The following is a 22,305-nucleotide window of genomic DNA, read 5'->3' on the forward strand; positions in this document are numbered from 1 at the left end:
AGTCATTAAAAATGAAGTAATGCCATTTGCAGCAATATGGATGGACATAGAGATTATCATACTAAATGAAGTAAATCAGAAAGAGGAAGACAAATATGATATCACTTATATGTGGAAAATAAAAGATGACACAAGTGAAGTTATTTACAAAACAGAAACAGACTCATAGATATAGAAAACAAACTATGGTTACCAAAGGAGAAAGGGGGTAGGTGGGGGGTAAATTAGGCATTTGAGATTAGCAGACATAAACTATTTTATATAAAATAGATAAGCAGGGTCCTACTGTTTAGCACAGGGAACTATATTCAATATCCTATATCCTATAATAAACCATAATAGAAAAGAATATTAATAAATATGTGTGTATAACTGAGTCACTCTGCTGTATACCAGAAACTAATACAATATTAAAAATTAACTATATCTCAATAAAATAATAAAAATAATTTCAAAATGAATTCATCTGCTACACAGTGTTGAAAAAAATAGTGAGAGAACTTGCATGAGCTGGAGCACAGGCTCAAAAAGAAACAAACAAAAAACAAAAATCAATTTCCAGAGTCCCTTCCTAAACAGAACACGGAATGACTAAAATTTTAAAAATAGAGAATAACACTATCATGTATTTACAAGACTTAAAAAAGATAAATAGAAAGATTCAGATAAATGACTTGATAGTTAGCATGTTACATACACTCGTTTTTAGGTTATGCTCATTTTACTGCTATGTTTCATAACAGTAAATATTTTAATGCTAAGAAAGCAATTTACACTGAGAAGCCCATCAGACCAACTTGTGAGAAACACTCCGAGTTGCACGTCTTCCTGCAGATTAAGGCAGGTGTGCCCCCAGGTAACTTACAGGTGGCAGAGTGGAAATCACTGCTCCATCGAGGGAGTGTAACATACAGCAATGAGAGACATCCCCCTCTGGTATGCTGAGGGTGAGTGGGTAATCATTGAGAACCAACTACTTAACAGAACAAGAATTTGGAGAAACTAAGGAGGAGATCTAGACCAGACAAAGAATCGCCCAAAATAAAAGGAGGGCTTCTCAGGTGGCGCTAGCGGTAAAGAACCTGCCCGCCAATACAGGAGACATAAGAGACATGGGTTCGATCCCTGGGTCTGGAAGATCTCCTAGAGGAGGAAATGGCAACCCACTCCAGTACTGTAGCCTGGAGAACCCCATGGACAGAATCCCTGGCGGGCCACAGTCCATGGGGTTGCAGTCAGACATGACCAAAGCAACTTGGCACATGTGCAAGGGAAAAGAATCTTGTCTTCTGTGTCCTATTTTAAATATGAGTGGCTCTACATTTTATGTATGGGTAATTCAGATGGAAATGAAATACCTGTTGAGTTTATTTCTCATGTATAAAACCATTCCCCCAGAACTCAGCGTCTAGACCTGCCAATTCTATTAGAACCCATTCTGTGTTTTAAAGGCTTACCCATACAGAAGTATCTCTAATACATAGTTTTATTTCCCAATAACTCAATCCAAGGGAAATTCATCTAATATTCTCCCTTTCAAAGTAGGTTAGTTCTCTGCCACTTAATTTTTTACTAATAAATTATGGAGCAAAAAATTAACTACCATTATTAATAAGGTAGTTAAATCAAAAACATCTCATGAGCTATTCAAATATATAAAGTCTATGGCTCCATCTGCAAATACATCATAAATCATAAAAATCTGATTTATGCAAAAAAGTTTCAAGTTTATTTTCTAAATGAAAGTAGTAAAAAAAACCTTATGAGAGAAAATGTGTTCCCTGCGCTCAAGCAATTAGCCTCCAATTACAAGCAAATGACATGACTACATTTCTGCTCTGTAAAAAGAAAATAAATCATCAATTAAGCTTGAGACTTAAGTGACAACTCAGTACAGCACAGATATATATAAAATAATCAATTTTACAGCACACATGTAATATCTGTCGTCTTCGAGTATATACTCATAATTAGAAACATGAAGGAATAAATTTAATTGGTTTCCCGAGAGTTTGCAGAAGATGAGTTAGCAAATTTCAAAAGAAGGAAGTAAGAGATGGAATTAGCAAAATATTAATAAAAAATATTCATTTTAGGGAATTCTCTGGTGGCCCAGTATTTAAGACTTCACACTCTCACTGCCTAGGGACCAGGTTCAATGTCTTGTCCGGGAATTAAAATCCCACAAGCCACATGGAATGGCCAAAATCAAACAAACAAACAAATAAAAATATTCATTTTATCCCAGAATTCTGGGGTATCTTTTTGGCTTCCATCCCCATGTGAATTATATTAAATCCCCATGTGTATAAATTGGCATATACTTGAAAGGGCATTTTGAAATGTCTGGAGAATTTTTAATTGCACATGTCTTTTAACCCAGGAACTCTAGACTTCCAAGAATCATACATGATTGTACACAACAAATATGTACAGGAACGGTCACGGCTGTACTGTTTATAATAACAAACAATAACCTAAATATATCCATACTATGGAATATTATAACTGTTCAAAAGAATGAGGAAGAGCTACTGTGTCATATGAAAAATGATATACATTAAATGAATTAAAGTTACATAACACTTGTTATACAAAAGTTAAATAACATTTTTGACAGGATGTCAGTTTTCAAAGCAATTACATGTATGCTTATGCATGCACAGAAAATGTTTGAAAAGATATACAAGAAGCTGTCACAACAGTTACCTCTTTGGAGTGGCACTAAAAAGGGCTATGGAGTTTTAGTATTTATTTAAATAATGAGCATGTCTTACTAAATTAAACCATTCTTAAAATTCTTAATTCTCCATGAGGAATATCCATGGTCCAAATTTAGTAAGCTTCAGTTTAAGTCATATTCTGAATTCTTTCCCCTATGATTTAAAGGTTTCAAATTCAGACTTCCCTGGTAGTCCAGTGGTTAAGACTCCATGCTTCCACTGCAGTGGTTTGATCCTCGTCGGGGAACAAATCCTACATGTCATGTGGCACAGCCAAAAAAAATTAAAAAGCTTTCAAATTCAATAGAATCTAATCTATATACACTAGTTGGCAATCCATCTGACAAGCTAACCTAAATTTAAACTACAAAATAATAAACCAATCAAAAAGCTAAAGCTATTCATGATGGTCATCTCCTTTATCTTATATCCATACTCAACAACTAAACTTCCAAAAAGGGAGGTAAGAGAAAATGCAAACATTTGTAAACATTCTTACATGTTCTATAGCCCCCGCCTGTCCATTACTATACTCTCGATAATGTCCAAGCATCTGGTCAACTTGTCGCAGGTTCCGACTGGTGTCCTAAAAAAAAAAGTGGGCTTTATTAATTACTCCAAATGATGTTTTCCCCAATCTTAGCAGTATATCAAAGAACTAGGTCAACTATTTGCAAAAGGTACAACTGATACAGTAATTAAGTTGGACATCAATATACTTCACAAATATCAAATAAATCTTATTAACACTGATAAAGAAACTCAAGCCCATCTGCAATTTACTCGTGTGAAATCTGAAGCAAATTTCAGACCTTATCCAAGGCTCCGTAACAAGCTGGAAATAAAACCATAAATTGGATAAGAATCCTCATCATCAATTTGTGCACCTCAACAATTTGTACACTTCACTCCCTTTTTATAGAAGAGAAATCCTGAGAAAAATGTAGTAGATTGTGTTCAAGACAAGCAAATCATTAGGATCAATGTTACTTCAATTATTTACCTTAGAACTTGATTAAGGGAAAACAAAGTAGCCTTTAAGTTTTAGCTATAAACAAATTTGTTTCTAACTACAATAAAAATGGTTTCCATGAAATTTGCTAGGTTTCACCTGAAAGGTGAATGAAGGCATTTCTTTCAAAAATACATACTTTTTAATTTGTTTCATTAGTGGAAAAGTACAAGAATCTGCACTGCAAAAACCCAATGTTATGTTAATTTAAATAAGTTTCAAAAGAAATAGGTTTCTGAGTTTTAAAGCATATTATGGTTTCTCCACCAGAAATTAGCCTCTTTTTATCTAAGCATAATAACTCAAACCAATTGAAAGCCAAAATCCATGGTTATTCAGGCAAAACAGAAGTAACAGATTAAAGGGTAGGAAAAAAATAATTCTATTTGAGTTTTCTTTTTCCCCAACATGATACCCTTCCCCCATCTCATTATCAAAACCCTTTCTATGGAGGGCATATAGAATGCCCACTCAAATTTCCAAACACTGTCAAAAACTAGCCTCTAAATAAAAACAGCATCTCAACATCATTCATCCATGAATAATTTGCCTACCCAAATAGGAACAACTTCTCTAAAGACACATGTCCACAAGAAGCTGCTGCTGCTGCTACTGGTAAGTCGCGTCAGTCGTGTCCGACTCTGTGCGACCACATAGACGGCAGCCCACCAGGCTCCACCGTCCATGGGATTCTCCAGGCAAGAGTACTAGAGTGGGTTGCCATTGCCTTCTCCCCACAAGAAGCTACACTATGGTAATGCTTATTGGCTTCACTCCCACAGTATTTTAAGTATTTGGAAATACTATCTTATCCAAAGACATTTCCACAACCTATCAGATATTTCAAGTATCTTTACTGACTGTGTTAGGCAGAATAATGGCCCCCAAAATGTCTAGGTCCTAATCTCTCAAACCTGTGTATACGTTCCCTCGTATGGCAAAAGGGATTTTGCAGATATAACTAAATTAAGGACCTTGAGATGCAGAGATTATCCTCGATTATGGGGTAGACCCAAGGTACTCACAACGAGCCTTACAGGGAAGCAACAGTAGGCATAGCAACATAATGTAAGAAGGGTCCCACCCACCCTTATGGCTTTGAAGAGTAAGGGAGGGGCTATAGGACCAGGAATTTCAGCAGCCTTCAGAAAAGGCTTGGAGGAAATGGCAACCCACTCCAGTATTCTTGCCTGGGAAATCCCATGGACAGAGGGGCCTGGTGGGCTATGGTCCATGGGGTTCCAAAGAGTTAGACATGACTTAGTGATTAAAATCAGAGAAGGAAATGGCAGCCTACTCCAGTATTCTTGCCTGGAGAATCCCAGGGACGGAGGAGCTTGGTGGGCTGTCGTCTATGGGGTCACACAGAGTCAGACACAACTGAAGCGACTTAGCAGCAGCAGCAGCAGCAGCTAAAAAAGACTGGAAAAGGAACAGATATTTCCCTAGGGCCTCCAGAAAGGAATGTAGACCTCCTGATATCCTGCTTTTAGCCCAATGAGACCACTGTCAGATGCTGACCTTCAGAACTATAAGAAAATAAATTTCTGGGTTTTTTAGAGAATAGATTTATGGCAATTTGTTACCGTGGCATAAAAAACTAATACACTGACTTAAACCATTTCTTAGCTTAACCTAGTTAAAACCTACTACATGCTACCATTGCTAAACTAACCTGTAAAGTACTTGTTATCGTGTTGACCTTCTCAGTGACATCCACAGTAGGACGATGTCGAACTTCCCTGTGTACTGAACTGGCAGCCCATCGACTCAATCGGTCACGAGAGCGGAAGTGGTCTGAGTCGCTGGAGGATTCTGCCATTGATGTACAAAAACCCTTAAAAATAAATTCAGCTCAAGGTCAATCAAATGGTAAAGAGCAGAGAAATAAGAGATATATTTAACTTTTATTTGCTTCTTGATCTTAAGTATGTATTACATTAGTCTTTTGCCATATCATAATTTCTAACACATAGCTTGAAAACACAAGTCATTTCCACATGCAACTCTCTCTCCTTTGTCTTTTCTGCTTTATGAGCAATTTCTAAGACATTTACAACTCCAAATAATAATAATCACTTAGTTTTGTGCAATGCTTCTAAATCTTCAAAGCTTACAGTATCTCATATAACCCTACCAACAACACTGTAAGGTATATGAGACATACAGATTGGTATCTCTACAAGGAAAGAAAAAAAGAAAAAACCACAGATATTCTCTAAGGTAGGACCTGCAGGTCTCAATATTCGTGTGACTTCCATTCTGCTAAGCTATGAGAACATGTGTATCTTTAAATAAAAATACAACACACACAGAATGAACTAAAATAAGAGAATTCCATTTATTATACTGCAAACACTCTATACATCTTAATTTAAAATATAGTCAAATTAAATGCCATCTCAGAAGTACAAATTCCACGATAACAAATATGTGAGAAGATGGCATCTTCAACATCTCCACCAAAACAGAAGGCCAAGCAGCCTGAATATAATCTCCTAAGTAGAAACATCTCTAAATATGCTTTCTTCCCATCCTTACCTCAGTATTCAATCTAATGCAAAAGAAAATTATTTCATGCAAGAAAATCTCAAAATTTCAGAAAATTTTTTATAGAAATTGAAGAAATGAAATATATTTGTAACAAAGAAACATCAGAGAAAATTCAATTATCAAAAGTGAAAGTTTTAGTATTCCAATAATTTCATTTTCTGCTTAATAGGCAGTTAATGGTCTTTATTTTAACATTAGTTGTTACAATCTTTCTAAAATTTGTACAGCCAGTTTCCTGGCTTTTTAAATACAGTATGAGGAAATTTCTCTTTAATAATCTAGAATATTCTGCAATTTTTGGACCTTTATTCTGAATGAATTTGGGAATTACATGACCATACAGGGATAGAGGAAATTTGCTAAATATGCATAGATTCTAGCACATTTAATGAAAATAGTCATGTTGTTAAAATATTAAACTAAATAAAAAGATAAGCAAGGAAGCCTGCTGTGAGTTCAGGTTTTTCAAAGTGAAAAACAGTCTGACCTTGTAGCATCAGAAAAAAGAAATCAACAGAACATCCAACTTCTTGGAACCATCTGAGACAGTGCTAGAGAACAGCTGTCCGACTCCAGCCTCTCCTCCGCCCAGGCCTCTCAACTTCCTTCCTCACCTCTTTCCTCAGTTCTCGCCCCCTCCTCCTGTCTACGAGTATAAAGGCACAGGGCCGACAGTGCAGCTCCCTCCGGCATCAGGACACATGGACAAGAAGTGAAGGCTGATGCAACCGCATGGCTGCACTTTCGTGGGATCGAACTTGTTCAAGTCCAGGAGAACAAACTTAAGAAGAAATCTTAAATAGAACTTCACCTTTAAACTTAGGACATCACTTGTGTGTCTCTGCACACCCATGCACACATGTGAGCACACCCATAAACCTATGCCACTTGACCCAAAATCATTTACTGTAAGTTAGAGGACTTTCCAACACTTTCCTTTAGTGAAAACAGGGGGAAAAAAAAATCAACATTTTCTGAGAGCCTGCTACAATGCTAGGTGCTCTACAAACGCTCACATAGAAAATCCAATTTAATCCCCATAGTAACTTACTAAAATGGGCAGTTAACCTATAGAGGATGCTGAAGGGGGAGATGTTAAGTAACGAGCCAAACTCCAGACAGTGATTATGACTAACAGACCCAGGAGGCAGACCTAGGCTTCAGCCAGGCTTCTTCACCTTCAACGCTCTCTTCACTCCGCTCTGCTCCGCTGCCTCCTCAACGCTACTTGTGAACAGTCTTAACAGTAAAAACCGTTAAAGGTCGCATCAGGCCATGGCTCACAAGTGTCTACAGCCTCCTCATGCCCTGTCATTTCATTTAAGTATAAAAATACCAAAGGGAGGGAGAGTGGGAAGCAAGGAGCAATATGAAATCTCTATTAGTCACTTAGGAAAAGACATAATTGTGCTGCATATAATAAAACAAATCAAACCACCAGATTCAGAGTATTCCTTCTCTTATATGATGGAAAATAATAAGTATGCCTGAATCTGTCAGAATTCTGTACCTGAAAGAATAAGTTTCATTTTAACCAGTCATAATTCTGGAAACTAAATTGGAATTAAGATATCACCAGGCAGAATAAAAAGGTAACACTGAAAAACCAGATGTTAACCATAATGTCTGTTGGTGAGAGCAAGAAACAAGATAACCATCTTTGAGACAACGTGATCTTTTTTCTTAATATCAAAATTTTAATAAACAGTTATCTATACATAATGTCAGTGAAGGGAGAGGGAGCTTCCAGATGATACTAGTGGTAAAGAACCCGCCTGCCAATGCAGGTAAACATAAGAGACACAGGTTCAATTCCTGGCTTGGGAAGATCCCCTGGAGGAGGGCACAGCAACCTACTCCAGTGTTCTTGTCTGAGAAATCCCAGGGACAGAAGAGCCTGGTGGGCTACAGTTCATGGGGTTGCATGGAGTCAGACACAAATGAAGCAACTTTGCATGCATGCAATGTCAATGAATATAAATGGCATAACAGTCATCTAATGAGCTATTTGAGTATCAACTTGACTACAAAGAGTGAACACTGAAATTTTTATGTTTTTTAAAATAATTTGGGAAAAATGTGTAAAATATAAAATAGTACAGAGACTAAGATAGTAAGCAAGTATGTATCTACTACCAGAATATTATTATTATCATTTTCTATTATGCTTCTTCTCCTTCTATTATCTATTCCCCTATTATTTTAAAGAATACATTCTTAATATTATCATTTCCCATTCTGACACATGTGCTTCTAACATTTTGAATAAAATATTAGGTTAGCCAAAAAATTTATTCGGGTTTTTCCATTAGCTGGTACAGAAAAACCTGAACAAACTTTTTGGCCAACCCAGTATTTAGAACACCGTAAATAAAGTACTAGTATTGGTACAGTGGTAAAGAATCCTCCTGCCAGTGTAGGAGACGCGGGTTTGATCCCTGGGTTGAGAAGATCCGCTGGAGAAGGAAATGGCAACCCATTCCAGTATTCTTGAAAAATTGCATGGACAGAGGAGCCTGGCAGGGGAGCCTGTCCATGGGGCTGCAAAGAGTCGAACGCAGTTGCTCATGCATGCACGCGACCTTCCCTCCATCCTCACCCGACTACTCCCACGGCTCCACCACCCCCCACCCCTGGGGTTAACTACTGAATGATTTTGTGCTTAACTCTCCACACCGGACTCTTATACTTTTACCACAGGTACATATGTACCTCTCAGTCTTTCTTAATGGAACACACATTGTAATTAGTTGAAAAAATATTAACGAGTAAAGATACAGGGTATCTGAATCTAAAACAGAAAATCATAGCAGCATTAGCTGCTCATACATACAGCGCTGTTGTCAAAATCATACAAACAGCGTTAGCTTAACTATGTGTAACTGTCACATAATACACACACACACACACACACACACACACACAAGACCTCTCACTTACCCCTATTAAGGATTACATACTTTTAATAATGTAAAATCACACTTTTCAGCATGGATTTCACTAGTTCACAAAGTTCTCAGCTTTTAACTTCAATTACGTTGAGCAATAAAAGACTTATAAACTCCTGCATCTGATGGAACTCCTGTAGAAATATCAAGATTCAAGGTGAGATATAGATGAATATAGGCGAAGACTTTTATATCATTTTACAGCATATGCAACATTCGCTTTTATAGCATATGCTGCTGCTGCTAAGTCGCTTCAGTTGTGTCTGACTCTGTGCGACCCCATAGACAGCAGCCCACCAGGCTCCTCTGTCTCTGGGATTCTCCAGGCAAGAACACTGGAGTGAGTTGCCATCTCCTTCTCCAGGGGATCTTCCCAACCCAGGGATCGAACCAATATATATAAAAGGCCATGAAGATAGTTCCAAGAGCCCCTTAAGATAACTGATGGAGAAGCACAAAACAGTAAGTGCCACAGCTACACTCTTCATTGACCATTTTATACAATTAAATAGTTTTTTAAAAGTATTGTTTATCCTACTATCAGTGGCATTAATGAAAGTAAGATTTTTTTAGGACTATGAATTCGTGAATTCATACCCCGGTGAATTCGTACCCAAAGTGTTAGACTCAGTGCATGTTGATAAAAGCATACGGAGAGCAAACACATTAAAAAAAAATATATATATATATATATATATATATGTTCATGGCCATGCAAAACTGTTCTATCTAATAACCTAAGAAATATAAATAATCAGTGAGATGCTTTTATAGCCCATTGTTTTCCTTTAAATAATTATGTCTATGTTAGCCAGGTTGTGGGGGAAGGAACATTCCTATGCCATCCTAATGGATATGTGTAAGTTGATACAAATTGTCTGGATGTCAGCAGGCAATATGTATCAAAAGCAGTTTGTACCTATGACCTACCAACAATACTTCCAAAGTTTCTCCTAATAAAAATCATTGGAATACATACAGAAATTTATATATAAGAATATTTGCTGAGAACAAATATCTCAACTATATAACAGAGGGAAAATAAAAAGCACTTAAATTTCAAATTATAAGAGTTAAAATACAGTACATTCATGTAATGCAATAGTACACGACATTAAAACCCTGTTTGTGGAGATATTTAATAGCAACACAAAGGATAAAAGCATGAATCCCAATTTTGTAATAAACATTACATGATGTCTGTATATGAGTATAAACTGCCAGTACACATATTCAGGGGCTTCCCAGGTAGCACTAGTGGTAAAGAACCCACCTGCCAATGTAGGAGACATAAAGAGAAGTGGGGTCAATCCCTGGGTCGGGAAGATCCCTTTGAGGAGGGCATGGCAACCCAGTCCAGTATTCTTGCCTGGAGAAGCCCATGGATAGAAGAGCCTGGCAGGCTATGGTCCACAGGGTCAGAGTCGGACATGACTGAAGCGACTTCACACACGCACGCACACGCACGCATACATATTTAGAGGTACAGGAAAGGATGATGACAAAGGGAAAAGAAAATAAAAATATATTTACCACGCTAAATTTATTTCTATTTTTTAAACATTCCTATACTTCCTGAATTTTATACAATGATTGAATAATCAGAAAGAAAATACAATGCTTAAAAGAAAAAAAAAAAATGTAAAGATCCCCTTCAGAGATAGCAGATTAAGAACAGACTGATAACCTGGAAAATGTGTTTAAATAAAATAAATTTAAAGTGGTCCGTGAATAATAATCACTACTGCAATTTGAATTCCAAAGAAGAATTTAAACACCTAGCATGCTCAAGAAAACAAAAACCTTCATTATTTTTAAAGAGTTAAAAGAAAAAAGGTTCAGGTGGATTAGAAATTCATTCTCATTAGCATAAGAAATCTCAGCATGATCTCTGTAGGCAAAAGAAGAAAGAATTGCTAAATTTGAAGAATGATTAAAGAACAATTTAAAGGAGCTGAAACACCTAAATTCTGATTAAATATATGACAGGCATCTCCTTTAACTAAAGAAAGAAAGAAAGTGAAGTGGCTCAGTCGTGTCCAACGCTTTGTGACCCCATGGACTGTAGCCGGCCAGGCTCCCCTGTCCATGGGATTTTCCAGGCAAGAGTACTGGAGTGGGTTGCCATTTCCTCCTCCAGGGGATCTTCCCGACCCAGGGATGGAACCCAGGTCTCCTGCACTGCAGGCAGGCTCTTTACCATCCGAGCCACCAAAGAGCAGTAAGTACTCTCTGCAGCTTATTACCTCCGGGTACAATTTATCACGGATGAGAAAGCAGGACTACTCATGCTGTCTGCTTTTTGGATGCTAAGACTCTAGAGAGATCTAAGATGGGTGACCTTGGGTGAAAGTCTCCAGAGACACAGAGAAAGCACTGGGCCTGAAAACAGATGGTACCATTCTTGGAATCGTTTATTTGGCTGTTCCCAACACATCAGTATTTAAAGGCATAAATATTGTTGCTTCTGCCTTAATGAAACTTATAAAGAAGACATACAGCCACCAGAGCAAGCAATGAACCCCTCATCAATTCGCTCCCACTGAGGATCTATCCATCAAAAACGAATGTCCATATGCAAACCTGAATATTGTGAGAGAATAAAAACTGCATCCAGCTCTGTCATTTCAACCCTGTAATAAGAGGACTGGCAGTGAGTCTACAAACTCAAGTCCACCTCTTTTGTTATTTGACCTAAAGAGCCATCAGACTGTCTTCATTATAATGATGCACATTTGTATGTATGAGAGCTGTAATTTATTGATTCTCAAGTCTTTTTTCCTCAGAGCCAGTTTAAAACAATTAGGATTTGCAAGCTGTTCCATAAAAGATAAGCACCCAGCATCAGGGGTGATATTTCACAAAGGCTGACTGGTGCATGTTAAGTAGGTTGATTGCTTCTGTGGCCTCCAAGAGCCTCAGCTGTCCCTGTCCAAGGAAGCTGTCCTCAAGGTAATGACATTGATATTTAAAGGGGGTTGGGGCAGCTGGGGAATGTATTTTAAGCTGAGCCACAAACCAAGTTCAAAATTTTTAATGTATTTCTCACTGCTTCAATAGCGACTGCCTCATCCTTCAAGAGAAAAAGTTAACACACCATGCACAAATAATTATCACCTGCACCTGTCTTCTTTACATCAGTCCTCCTCTATAACATCATCTCCTCAAACTCTTTTAGCAAAGTCATATAAGATCAAAGCTGGATTGGAAAAATCAATATTGTCAAAATGACTATACTACCCAAGGCATTCTACAGATTCAATGCAGTTCAGTTCAGTCACTCAGTCATGTCCGACTCTTTGTGGGTCCCTATGGACTGCAGCACGCCAGGCCTCCCTGTCCATCACCAACTCCCAGAGTTTACTCAAACTCGTGTCCATTGAGTCGGTGATGCCATCCAACCATCTCATCCTCTATTGTCCCCTTTTCCTCCTGCCTTCAATCTTTCCCAGCATCAGGGTCTTTTCCAATAAGTCAGTTCTTAGCATCAGGTGACCAAAGTACTGGAGTTTCAGTTTCAGCATCAGTCCTTCTAATGAATATTCAGAACTGATTTCCTTTAAGATGGACTGGTTGGATCTCCTTGCTGTCCAAGGAACTCCCAAGAGTCTTCTCCAACATCACAGTTCAAAAGCATCAACTCTTCAGCGCTCAGCTTTCTTTATAGTCCAACTTTCACATCCATACATGACTACTGGAAAAGCCATAGCTTTGACAGATTCAGTGCAATCCATTTCAAATTTCCAATGACATTTCTCACAGAACTAGAACAAAAATTTTTTTTAATTTATATGGAGACACAAAAGACTCCAGATAGCCAAAAAGTACTGAGAAAGAAAAATGAAGCTGGAGAAATCAAGACTCCCTGATTTCAGACTATATTACAAGCTGCAGTCATCAAGACTGGGTAGTATGGATATAAAGACAGAAATATAGATCAATGAATAGGATAGAAAGCCCAGAGATAAACTCACACACCCATGGCCAATTAGTCTACAAAAGGGAGGCGAGAATATACAATGGAGAAAAAACAGTCTCTTCAATAAGTGGTGCTGGGAACACTGGATAGCAATGTGTAAAAGAATGAAATTAGAACATTCTCTAACACCTTTCACAAAAATAAACTCAAAATGGATCAAAGACCTAAATGTATGGCCAGACACTATAAAACTCTTACAGGAAAGCAGAGCACTCTTTGACATTAATTTCAGCATTACCTTTTGGGATCTACCTTCTAGAGTAATGAAAATAAAAACAAAAAAAAACAAATGGGACCTAATCAAACTTAAGAGCTTCTGCACAGCAAAGGTAACCATGAACAAAATGAAAAGACAACCCACAGAATGGGAGAAAATATCTGCAAATGAAGGGAGCAACAAGGGATTAATCTTCAAAATATTACAAACAGTTCATGCAGCTGCACATCAGAAAAACAAACAGCTCAATCAAACGGGCAAAAGATCTAAATAGATATTTCTCCAAAGAAGACAAACAGATGGCCAACAGGCACAGGAGAAAATGCTCAAATATTGCTATTCATTAGAGAAATGCAAATCAAAAATATCATGAGGTTATCAATTCATACCAGCCAGAATGGACACCACCTACAAGTCTACAAACAATACTGGAGAAAAGAAGACCCTCCTGTACTGTTGACAGAAATGTAAATTGGTACAACCACTGTGGAGAAGAGCATGGAGATTCCTTAAAAAACTGAAAACAGAACTACCATGTGACCCAAGAATCCTACTCCTGGGCACATATCCAGAGAAAACCACTATCCAAAAAGGAACATGAACCCCAGTGTTCACTGCAGCAATATTTACGACAGCCAAAACATGGACACAACCTAAATGTCCACTGTCAGAGGAATGGATCAAGACGTTGTACATATATACAATGAAATATTACTCAGCCATTTAAAAAAAGAATGAAACAGCACCATTTGCAGCAATGTGGAGGGACCTAGAAATTAGTATGATAAGTCAGACAGAGAAAGACAAATATCATATGGTATCATTCACATGTGGAATCTCATTTCTTTAAAAGATACAAATGAACAAGACAGAAACAGACTTACAAACTTATGGTTACCAACGGGTAAATGTGTTGGGGAGGGATAAGTCTGGAGTTTTGGATGAACACACACACACACACACACACACACACACACACACACAGTAACCATAACATATGGTTAGTTCACCATATGTTATATTCACCATAACATATAAGATAAATAACCGGCTTCTCCTTCTGGATCGGCCCGCCCTCACACCTTAGAGGTGTACTATCCTCTGAGCTGTAACCAAAAAAAAAAAAAAAAAAAAAATACCAACAAAGACCTAACCTACTGGACAGCACAGAGAACTCAATATTCTATGACAACCCAATGAGAAAAGAATCTAAAAAAGAATGAATATATGTATAACTGAAATCACTCTGTTGTACACCTGCAATTAACCACAACACTGTAAGTCAATAAAATTTGAACAAAAAAATTTAAAAATCACAATAACTGGGTTTGGGAGAGCTTTTTTAAAGAAAAGCAGTCAGGATAGGGCGTTTTTAATCAGAGAGCTTAATGATGAGAAGGAACTTCACAAAGACACATGGAGGGAACCAAATTCTAGACAGGTGGAGGAACAGATGCCTAGCATATGAAGTAAGAAGGAGTTTGCTGTGTTTGAGCAACAGCAAAAGGTAGGAGCACAGTGACCAAGGAGGAGGATGTCACGAGACGAACTCTGAGAAGCAGGCCGGGGACAGCTCACGGGGAGGCTCAAGGCTAAGAGAATGTGCATTTTATTCCGGCCCTCATGTAAGCGTCATGATGGGGGATACTTACCCTACTTATTCAGTGTTGGCACCCCAAGCCCAGAACTCTATTGATAACATAGCTGGCACTCAGCAGAGATCCAACGGACTGAGAATGAATCAAGAATTGTTGTTCAGTGTCTAAGTCGTGTCCGACTCTTTGCAACCCCACAGACTGCAGGACACCAGGCTTCCCTGTCCTTCACTGTCTCCCGGAGTTTGCTCAAATTCATGCCCATTGAGTCATCTCATACCAAACCTCAAGTCATCACCTGCCCACTACCCAAGGCAAGCTCCCTGTGGTGGGGACCTTTTCCCAGGTGACAGAGGGGTTGAGATCTCACATCACATCTTTAGCTTAAGGATGCCTAGGCTACTCAGTTGCATCTATTACCACCTAAATGAAGACACATAAGAGGGAGCTAATTCCAGTGCATCTTGAACTGCTCCTGAACAATTAAATATTTTATTGTGATGTTACTACTTGAATTTATTATCCTTTGCTGGGGAACAAAATTAAACGTAACAAGGGCTGTTAGTCTCCTCACAAAAAGAAAAAAATAAAAATAAAGAGAGAGATCCAAGTCAACTGTCCAGTAGTCAGTTCTCAGTTAAGTCAGGAGATAATTTAACAGGAAAGAATCGAAGAGATACAACAGATTCATGCACTCACCATCCAGTGAATTGTCACTACATTAGAAATGAAAGAGGAAAGTGATTAAGTTACAGTCCTCGATGGGCAAGAAAGACCTGTAAGAAGTCTACATTTAATGAGCTAGGCGCTATGACAATACACCAGGGGAGTCAGGTCAGGATCTTTCCACTCATCTAGAAGGATGAGAAGCTTGACAGATGGATGAGAAAAGGAAGCGAGATTCGTTAAAAACCATCGTTTCAGAGGAACGACAGAAGAGACAAATATTCAGGGCTCTCCCATCCTTCAACCAGAGCATAGATTTAAAACTGTCTCCAGATATTCCTAAATGTCCCCTTGGGCAGAGATGAGGTACATGGCTAAAATCATTCTCAGCTGAGCACTTCTGACCTAGAGAATTAACATTAAATATATATTATATATATGTACATGTATTATATATATATACATGTATATTCATATATATGGGCTTCCCAGGGGGCTCAGCGGCAAAGAAACCACCTGCCAATCAAGGCTGAAGACTCAGGTTCGAGCCCTGGGTCGGGAAGACTCCCCTGGAGAAGAAAATGGCAACACGCTCCAGTATTCTCTCCTGAAAAATCCCATGAACACAGGAGCCTGCCAGGCTACAGGCCATGGGGTCACAGAGTGGGACATGACTGAGCATGAACACATGCATATACATATACATACATATATACATAAGTATATTGCAGATATACTAGATTTCTTTTTTTTGTATGTTCTACTTATTCCTGTTGCTACTATCCATTTCCTTCCTTTCTGTCTCTGCTTTCCCCCTCCTACTTTCTCCTCCCTTTCTCTCTCTCTCACACACATGCACACAGCCACACCTCTGTTCCATAGATGACACCAGACAGACTCAGCCCCCAGGTTCCATTTTGCTCCCCTTGCGGGAGGAAGAGGGCAGAGTCACGTAGATCAGCACCCATCAAGCAGGTGGCAGGGGCATTTCTGGAAAAGCCTGCATGGCATAAAATGGCACCCCACTCCAGTACTCTTGCCTGGAAAACCCCATGGATGGAGAAGCCTGGTGGGCTGCAGTCCATGGGGTCTCAAAGAGTCAGACACGACTGAGCGACTTCACTTTCATTTTTCACTTTCATGCATTGGAGAAGGAAATGGCAACCCACTCCAGTATTCTTGCCTGGAGAATCCCAGAGACGGGGGAGCCTGGTGGGCTGCCATCTATGGGGTCGCACAGAGTCGGACACGACTGAAGTGACTTAGCAGCAGCAGCAGCATGGCATACAAAATTACTGTCTCCTCAGACATGGAGACAAAACTAATAGTTGCTTAATTATATGTAAGCCAATTGTTAAAAATTAGCATGGCTTTAAGAGAAAATAAAGCTACTTAATAACTCCTTTCCTGTCTCACCAGCAGAATGACACAGATATTTTAGACTCATACACCTACACACACTTCTAAAATAAATGAGGCAGTTCACAAAATTAAATTAAAAGTAAAACATGTCAAGATAAAAAACAATCAACAAAAACCCAAGGGGGGTAAAATAAAAGATAACAGACAGAAATGGATGCTAACAAACAGAAGATGGATTTCTTACTTGGAGTTAAGCCCCAGAATGGCATTCTATTTGCTAACAGATAAAAAGAATAAATACCAACTACACTATTCCCAAAGTAGACAATAATGAAGCCCTCTGGGTGTGGAGACAACCCCTAATAATGACCCAAAACTGTCAGAAAATGGGCATGAGATGAACCTGGACAAAGACAGAGCTAGAATCCCTGAGTTCCTAACACCATTCTGTTTAAATCAGGGGATAAAAAGTACTTCAGACCAAATCCAGCCAATCGATACATATTTTAACAGAGCCCTCACTGTGTTATCTTAAAACCTAAATTTGAAAACAGAGACTTCACCAAAAAAATCTAATTTTCAGTTTCTCTTGAAAACTCCAAAGATCTGGCAACACTGGGGAAGACTGTCCCCATGGCAACACAGCTGTAAACAGTGGCTGTCCTGAGATGGTCATGCACCTTCCTGCTTGCCCTTGCAATCCCTACCGGGCATGCTTCCGCAGCGTAGGGCCCGATTAGCAGCTGACTTTACAATCCTACTTTGGATAAAGAACCAAGACAAAGGAAGTTTACTGGCCTCATTCCCCAGTTAAAAAAGAACAATTCTACTGTGAAACAATTAATCAAGGTTAAATGCGCAAGAGACAATGCTCCCCTCTACAGACCAGAAAGGAAATCAGGTAACACAGCTTCCATATTAGCCTATAGACTATAAAACCAGAATGAGATGTAAGCCTTGAGCAGGAAGACTTGATTTTTGGCAGACTACTCAGGATGTTTTCCCACTCTGGTATATAGAAGAAATTAAAGGCAGAACAAAGTGCTACTTGCATAATCTGGCTCCAATTCTTCACCTCCCAAAGTCGTAAGTCTTCCCACTAAGGGTGGAATTACCCTCCCATGCCTCTGGGCTCAGCTATTTGACCTAAGTTGGCCAATAGGATTTCAGCTGACATGGCACAAACAGATACCTGAAACGGGACTACACATTGGAAGCTGCTCCCCTCATAAGTCTTCCGTCACCATCAGGACATGCAAAGACAATCCCACTGGAAGGTGTGGGATACACGGCTGCCCCAGCGACTTCCAGCTTAGATCAGCGGACCAGCCAGTTGAGCCCAGACAAACGTGTCCAGCCAAGAAAGGCAGACAATAAAAGCGCACTGCTGCATGCCTGCCAGGTTTTATTTATTATGTAAAGACTAATTGATATATATATATACACATACAGTTTACTAATAAGTCATTTGATTTGGTTCAGAAGATGGTTAATTTCCTGAGGTCTCCTCTCAAGCCTGCTCTCCTTGAGAAAACAAGTTGGTTTCAGACTGTCATCTAACGGTAGCAGCAAAAAAGGATAGATTCATATTAGAATGCACAAAATAAGCATTAACAATTGATATAACAAGGGACAGGCCACCAATTTTTGAGAGAGTAATCATAAATATCATTTGAGGCTATTTATTTGTTCATGTAACATTAAGTTTCTCATAATAAACATGCTATTTAAGTGTATTATAAAGCTTGTTTGTTTTCTTCCTCCTAGTTTTTAAAGCAGAAACAGAAATTCCTCTTGACTTTCCTAGTGAACAAAACAACACTACAAATTTTTAGAGAAGGAAATATTTCTTATTGCTATTTATACCTTAAATTTGCATATTGCTTTATAGCTTACAAAGAATTTTCACCAGCATTTTCTCTTTTGATCTCTATTTGAATCCTATAAAGCTGGTGTAATTACAACCCTTTACTTTTGTTCCTAAAGGCACAAAAAGTTTGAGTAAAATACTTATCCCCAATTGCCTTCATAAAAAGCTACACTAAGAGATCTAGAACCTACATCTTGTGTGTCTCTTAGCCACTGCCTCTTCCACTACATTCTTAGATGCGAAAGCACCGTTTAAATTCCAAACACACTGAAATGTTTGGGGCTGTGTGTGTGTGTGTGTGTGTGTCTTTCCTTATCATATTTCTTATGATACAAGCATATTCCAAGCGTACTCACTTACTCAAAGCTAAAGGTTTATATAATGAATATAGCATAAGATAATAAAATATTAATTATGTTCTGCTATAAGTCCAACTTTCTACAGCTCTTTTAAGATGACTTTTAAATAACCCTATCTCTTACTAGGAATCTTTACAACCTCTTTCAGGCATTCTTTTTTTTTTTTTTTTTCAGAAACCATATCCTAAAGACTTAAACTTTAAAAAAAAAAGTATTTTCTTGACCTCCACTCTTTCTCAATTCCCATATTTCTTTCTTCCCCCACTCTACTTTTACTTTATATCTTTAGATCCCCCTTTAACTCTTCTACAATAATTAACTAAAACACACTTTCATTGTACTTATAAATATGCTTATTCAAGTTTATTTTTTGTTCTTATTTTTTAAAGGAGGTAACAAAATTAATTTGTGTATTCTTTCCAAGATACTATAAAAAAAAAAACTTCTAAATTTTTTTTAAAAGGTGATTGGAATTAACAGTGTACCATAAAGTTTTTCTTGTAATGTTCTTATATGTATACATAAAATTTTTTAGAGATATAGGATTAGAAAGGAATCCAACTATAATGAAAAACTGCTCAATATCATATAAAACCAATTACGCTTAAACAGTAAACTATCACAAGTGTATGGATATAAACGCCAGTAAAGAATCTCAATTTCAAAAACCTTCAAAAAACAAAAGCTGAAATAATAATGCTGACTAGCTAATGATTTAATACCACAGACTGTTGTATGACAATAACCCTACAAGGTAAGTACTGTTGTCATCATGACCTATACCTAAGAGGCTTAAAGAAGCTAAGTAAGGTACTCAAGGTGACACAGCTTCCAATGGCAGAGCCAAGTCACAAGCCTTTCTTTAAGGGCCAAATTCCTAACCATGTCTCCCTTCTCATTACCACAGGCACCATCCAAAATCAGGACTTTTCTTATCTCATTACTAGCCACTATAATGGTTTCTCCAACTCTGAGTCTTTTCCCATACATTTCAACCTGCACTGACACTTCACTGCCCACATGACTGAGTCCAGGTTCTTGAATCAGAAATTCAAGACCCTCATCAAGACACCCTTCTCTTAACAAATGAACCAGAGAAAACATAAGGCCTACATTTAGCTACTACGTTCACCACATTCTCCTACCACTTCCATCCCTCACTAGTGTCATTAGTTCTGACTGAAATGCCATCTGCTGTCAACCACTGCCAGCTATTTAAATTCCACTCAAATTTCCACGTATAGGTCAAATACAATCTCAGAACAGCCTTCCATTTCCAGCCAGAAATAATCTTTTCACCCTCTGCATTATTATAACTCCATATTTATAGCAATACAATTGTTAACTGTGTCCATGAAATGTAATTATTCATGCCACAGAAAGTTTGTGGTTTTTTTTCAACTTCTCAAGTATGTTATGCTCATCTCACCATCACACCTACGCCTATTCACCACCTGGAACACTCTTCTCACTCTGTTTGCTTTGGCTAACTCTTACTTGTCCTTCAAGTCTCAGTTCAGAGGAGACTTTCTCTAGAGAACCTTTCTTCACTGCCCCCATCTTGGACATCACCTCCTCACAGCCCAGAGGAGCTAACTGGCTGTTTACTTATCTGTCTCCCTATTAGACTAAATCTCATCACAGACTCCATGAACTTTGCTCATAGATGTATTTCAGCACCTAACATAGTGCCTAGCATGTGGCTGGAACAATTTTAATGAATTTACAGTTAAACTTCCCTTATTACACTGACTAATCCAGGGACAAGCTTCAAAGTACAGGACTTTGCAATTGGTGATTTTAATTAAACAACTGTTGGATGAAATAATTCTTGTGGTACATGGGCTAGATTAACTGAGTTCTCAAACAATATGGAGTGAACTGCAAAACAGTACAAATGTGAATACTTGACAATGTCTCATAAACAAGGATAATCATTTCAAATTCATTTGAATGGTTAAAACTTATAACTGATTCAAACCTACAAGGTGTGCTTGAATTATTACAAATCATTTTCTCATTGCAATTTGCAGCTACCTACATTCCTCAATTATTATTCATCTGTACTATAAAGTTCTACACACTCCAAGTTACCTGGACTCTTTACTATGTCCATTCTCATTATTGTTTTAATGTATCAATTGCTGCTAATAAGCCAAGCCATTTTGCCATTTTAAAACCTTCACTGTTCCACAATAAAGCTTTTTTCTTCCTCCTACAATCTATAAAATTATCTTATGTTTTTAAATAATAATTGTAGTCCACTTCTTCCACAAGTCTCTCTTCATTAAAAGCCTAATTCAGGTTTAGCTTTAATTCATACACCTATGAGTTCATTCGGAGAAGGCAATGGCAACCCACTCCACTGTTCTTGCCTAGAGAATCCCAGGGACAGGGGAGCCTGGTGGGCTGCCGTCTAAGGGGTCACACAGAGTCGGACACGACTGAAGCAACTTAGCAGCAGCAGCAGCATGAGTTCATTCATTCATGAGCACCTGTCTCAGGGCAAACACTATGCATGGCTCAGCTGGTAAAGAATCTGCCTGCAACGTGGGACACCTGGGTTCGATCTCTGGGTTGGGAAGATCCCCACCGAAGGGAAAGGCTACCCACTCCTGTATTCTGGCCTAGAGAATTCCATGGACTATACAGTCCATGGGGTCGCAGAAAGTCAGACATGACTGGGCGACTTTCACTTTCATATAAGAGTTATATAAATTTCAGGGAGGTGTTAATATCTGACATAGGCCTGATAAGACTCAGAATCATTCATAATTATTAATAAGACACCAGAACAAGATTAGAAAATGAAAGTTAAAACTTAGAAAAATATTTGCATTATATGGAAACCAAAGAATTTATCATCTTTTAAAAAAAAGAAGAAAAGAACATTCCAGTAGTAAAAGGTACAAAAGATAAACAGACAATTCAAAGAACACAAATGGTCCTAAAAAAAAATGTAAGATACTATATTTCACTAATTAAAAAACAGCTAATTAAAATAATGATATTCCTTTTTAT

General features: G+C 38.1%; 1 protein-coding gene across 35 annotated transcripts in view; it reads right to left on the reverse strand.

Annotated features, from left to right (window-relative positions):
• CEP128 (centrosomal protein 128) overlaps positions 1–22,305 on the reverse strand; it is a 459,693-nt gene that overhangs the window by 424,545 nt on the left and 12,843 nt on the right. For 20 of the 35 annotated variants that reach the window (XR_014059627.1, XR_014059626.1, XR_014059628.1 and 17 more), the window contains 2 exons: positions 5,411–5,572; positions 3,223–3,309 (listed from right to left, as the gene is read on the reverse strand). Coding sequence is in view for 19 of the 35 variants with exons in the window: in XM_081510600.1 (XP_081366726.1) it covers positions 3,223–3,309; positions 5,411–5,572 (249 nt within the window). In the remaining 16 variants the exon portion in view is untranslated. Of the gene's footprint in view, positions 1–3,222; positions 3,310–5,410; positions 5,573–9,228; positions 9,371–22,305 lie in introns of all 35 variants that reach the window. The other 15 variants (XR_014059635.1, XR_014059633.1, XR_014059638.1 and 12 more) reach the window with 2 other exon arrangements.

This window comes from Giraffa tippelskirchi, chromosome 7 (genome assembly GCF_054371585.1).
Source record: "Giraffa tippelskirchi isolate mGirTip1 chromosome 7, T2T-mGirTip1v1.2.pri, whole genome shotgun sequence".
In the NCBI taxonomy this organism is placed as follows: domain Eukaryota; kingdom Metazoa; phylum Chordata; class Mammalia; order Artiodactyla; family Giraffidae; genus Giraffa; species Giraffa tippelskirchi.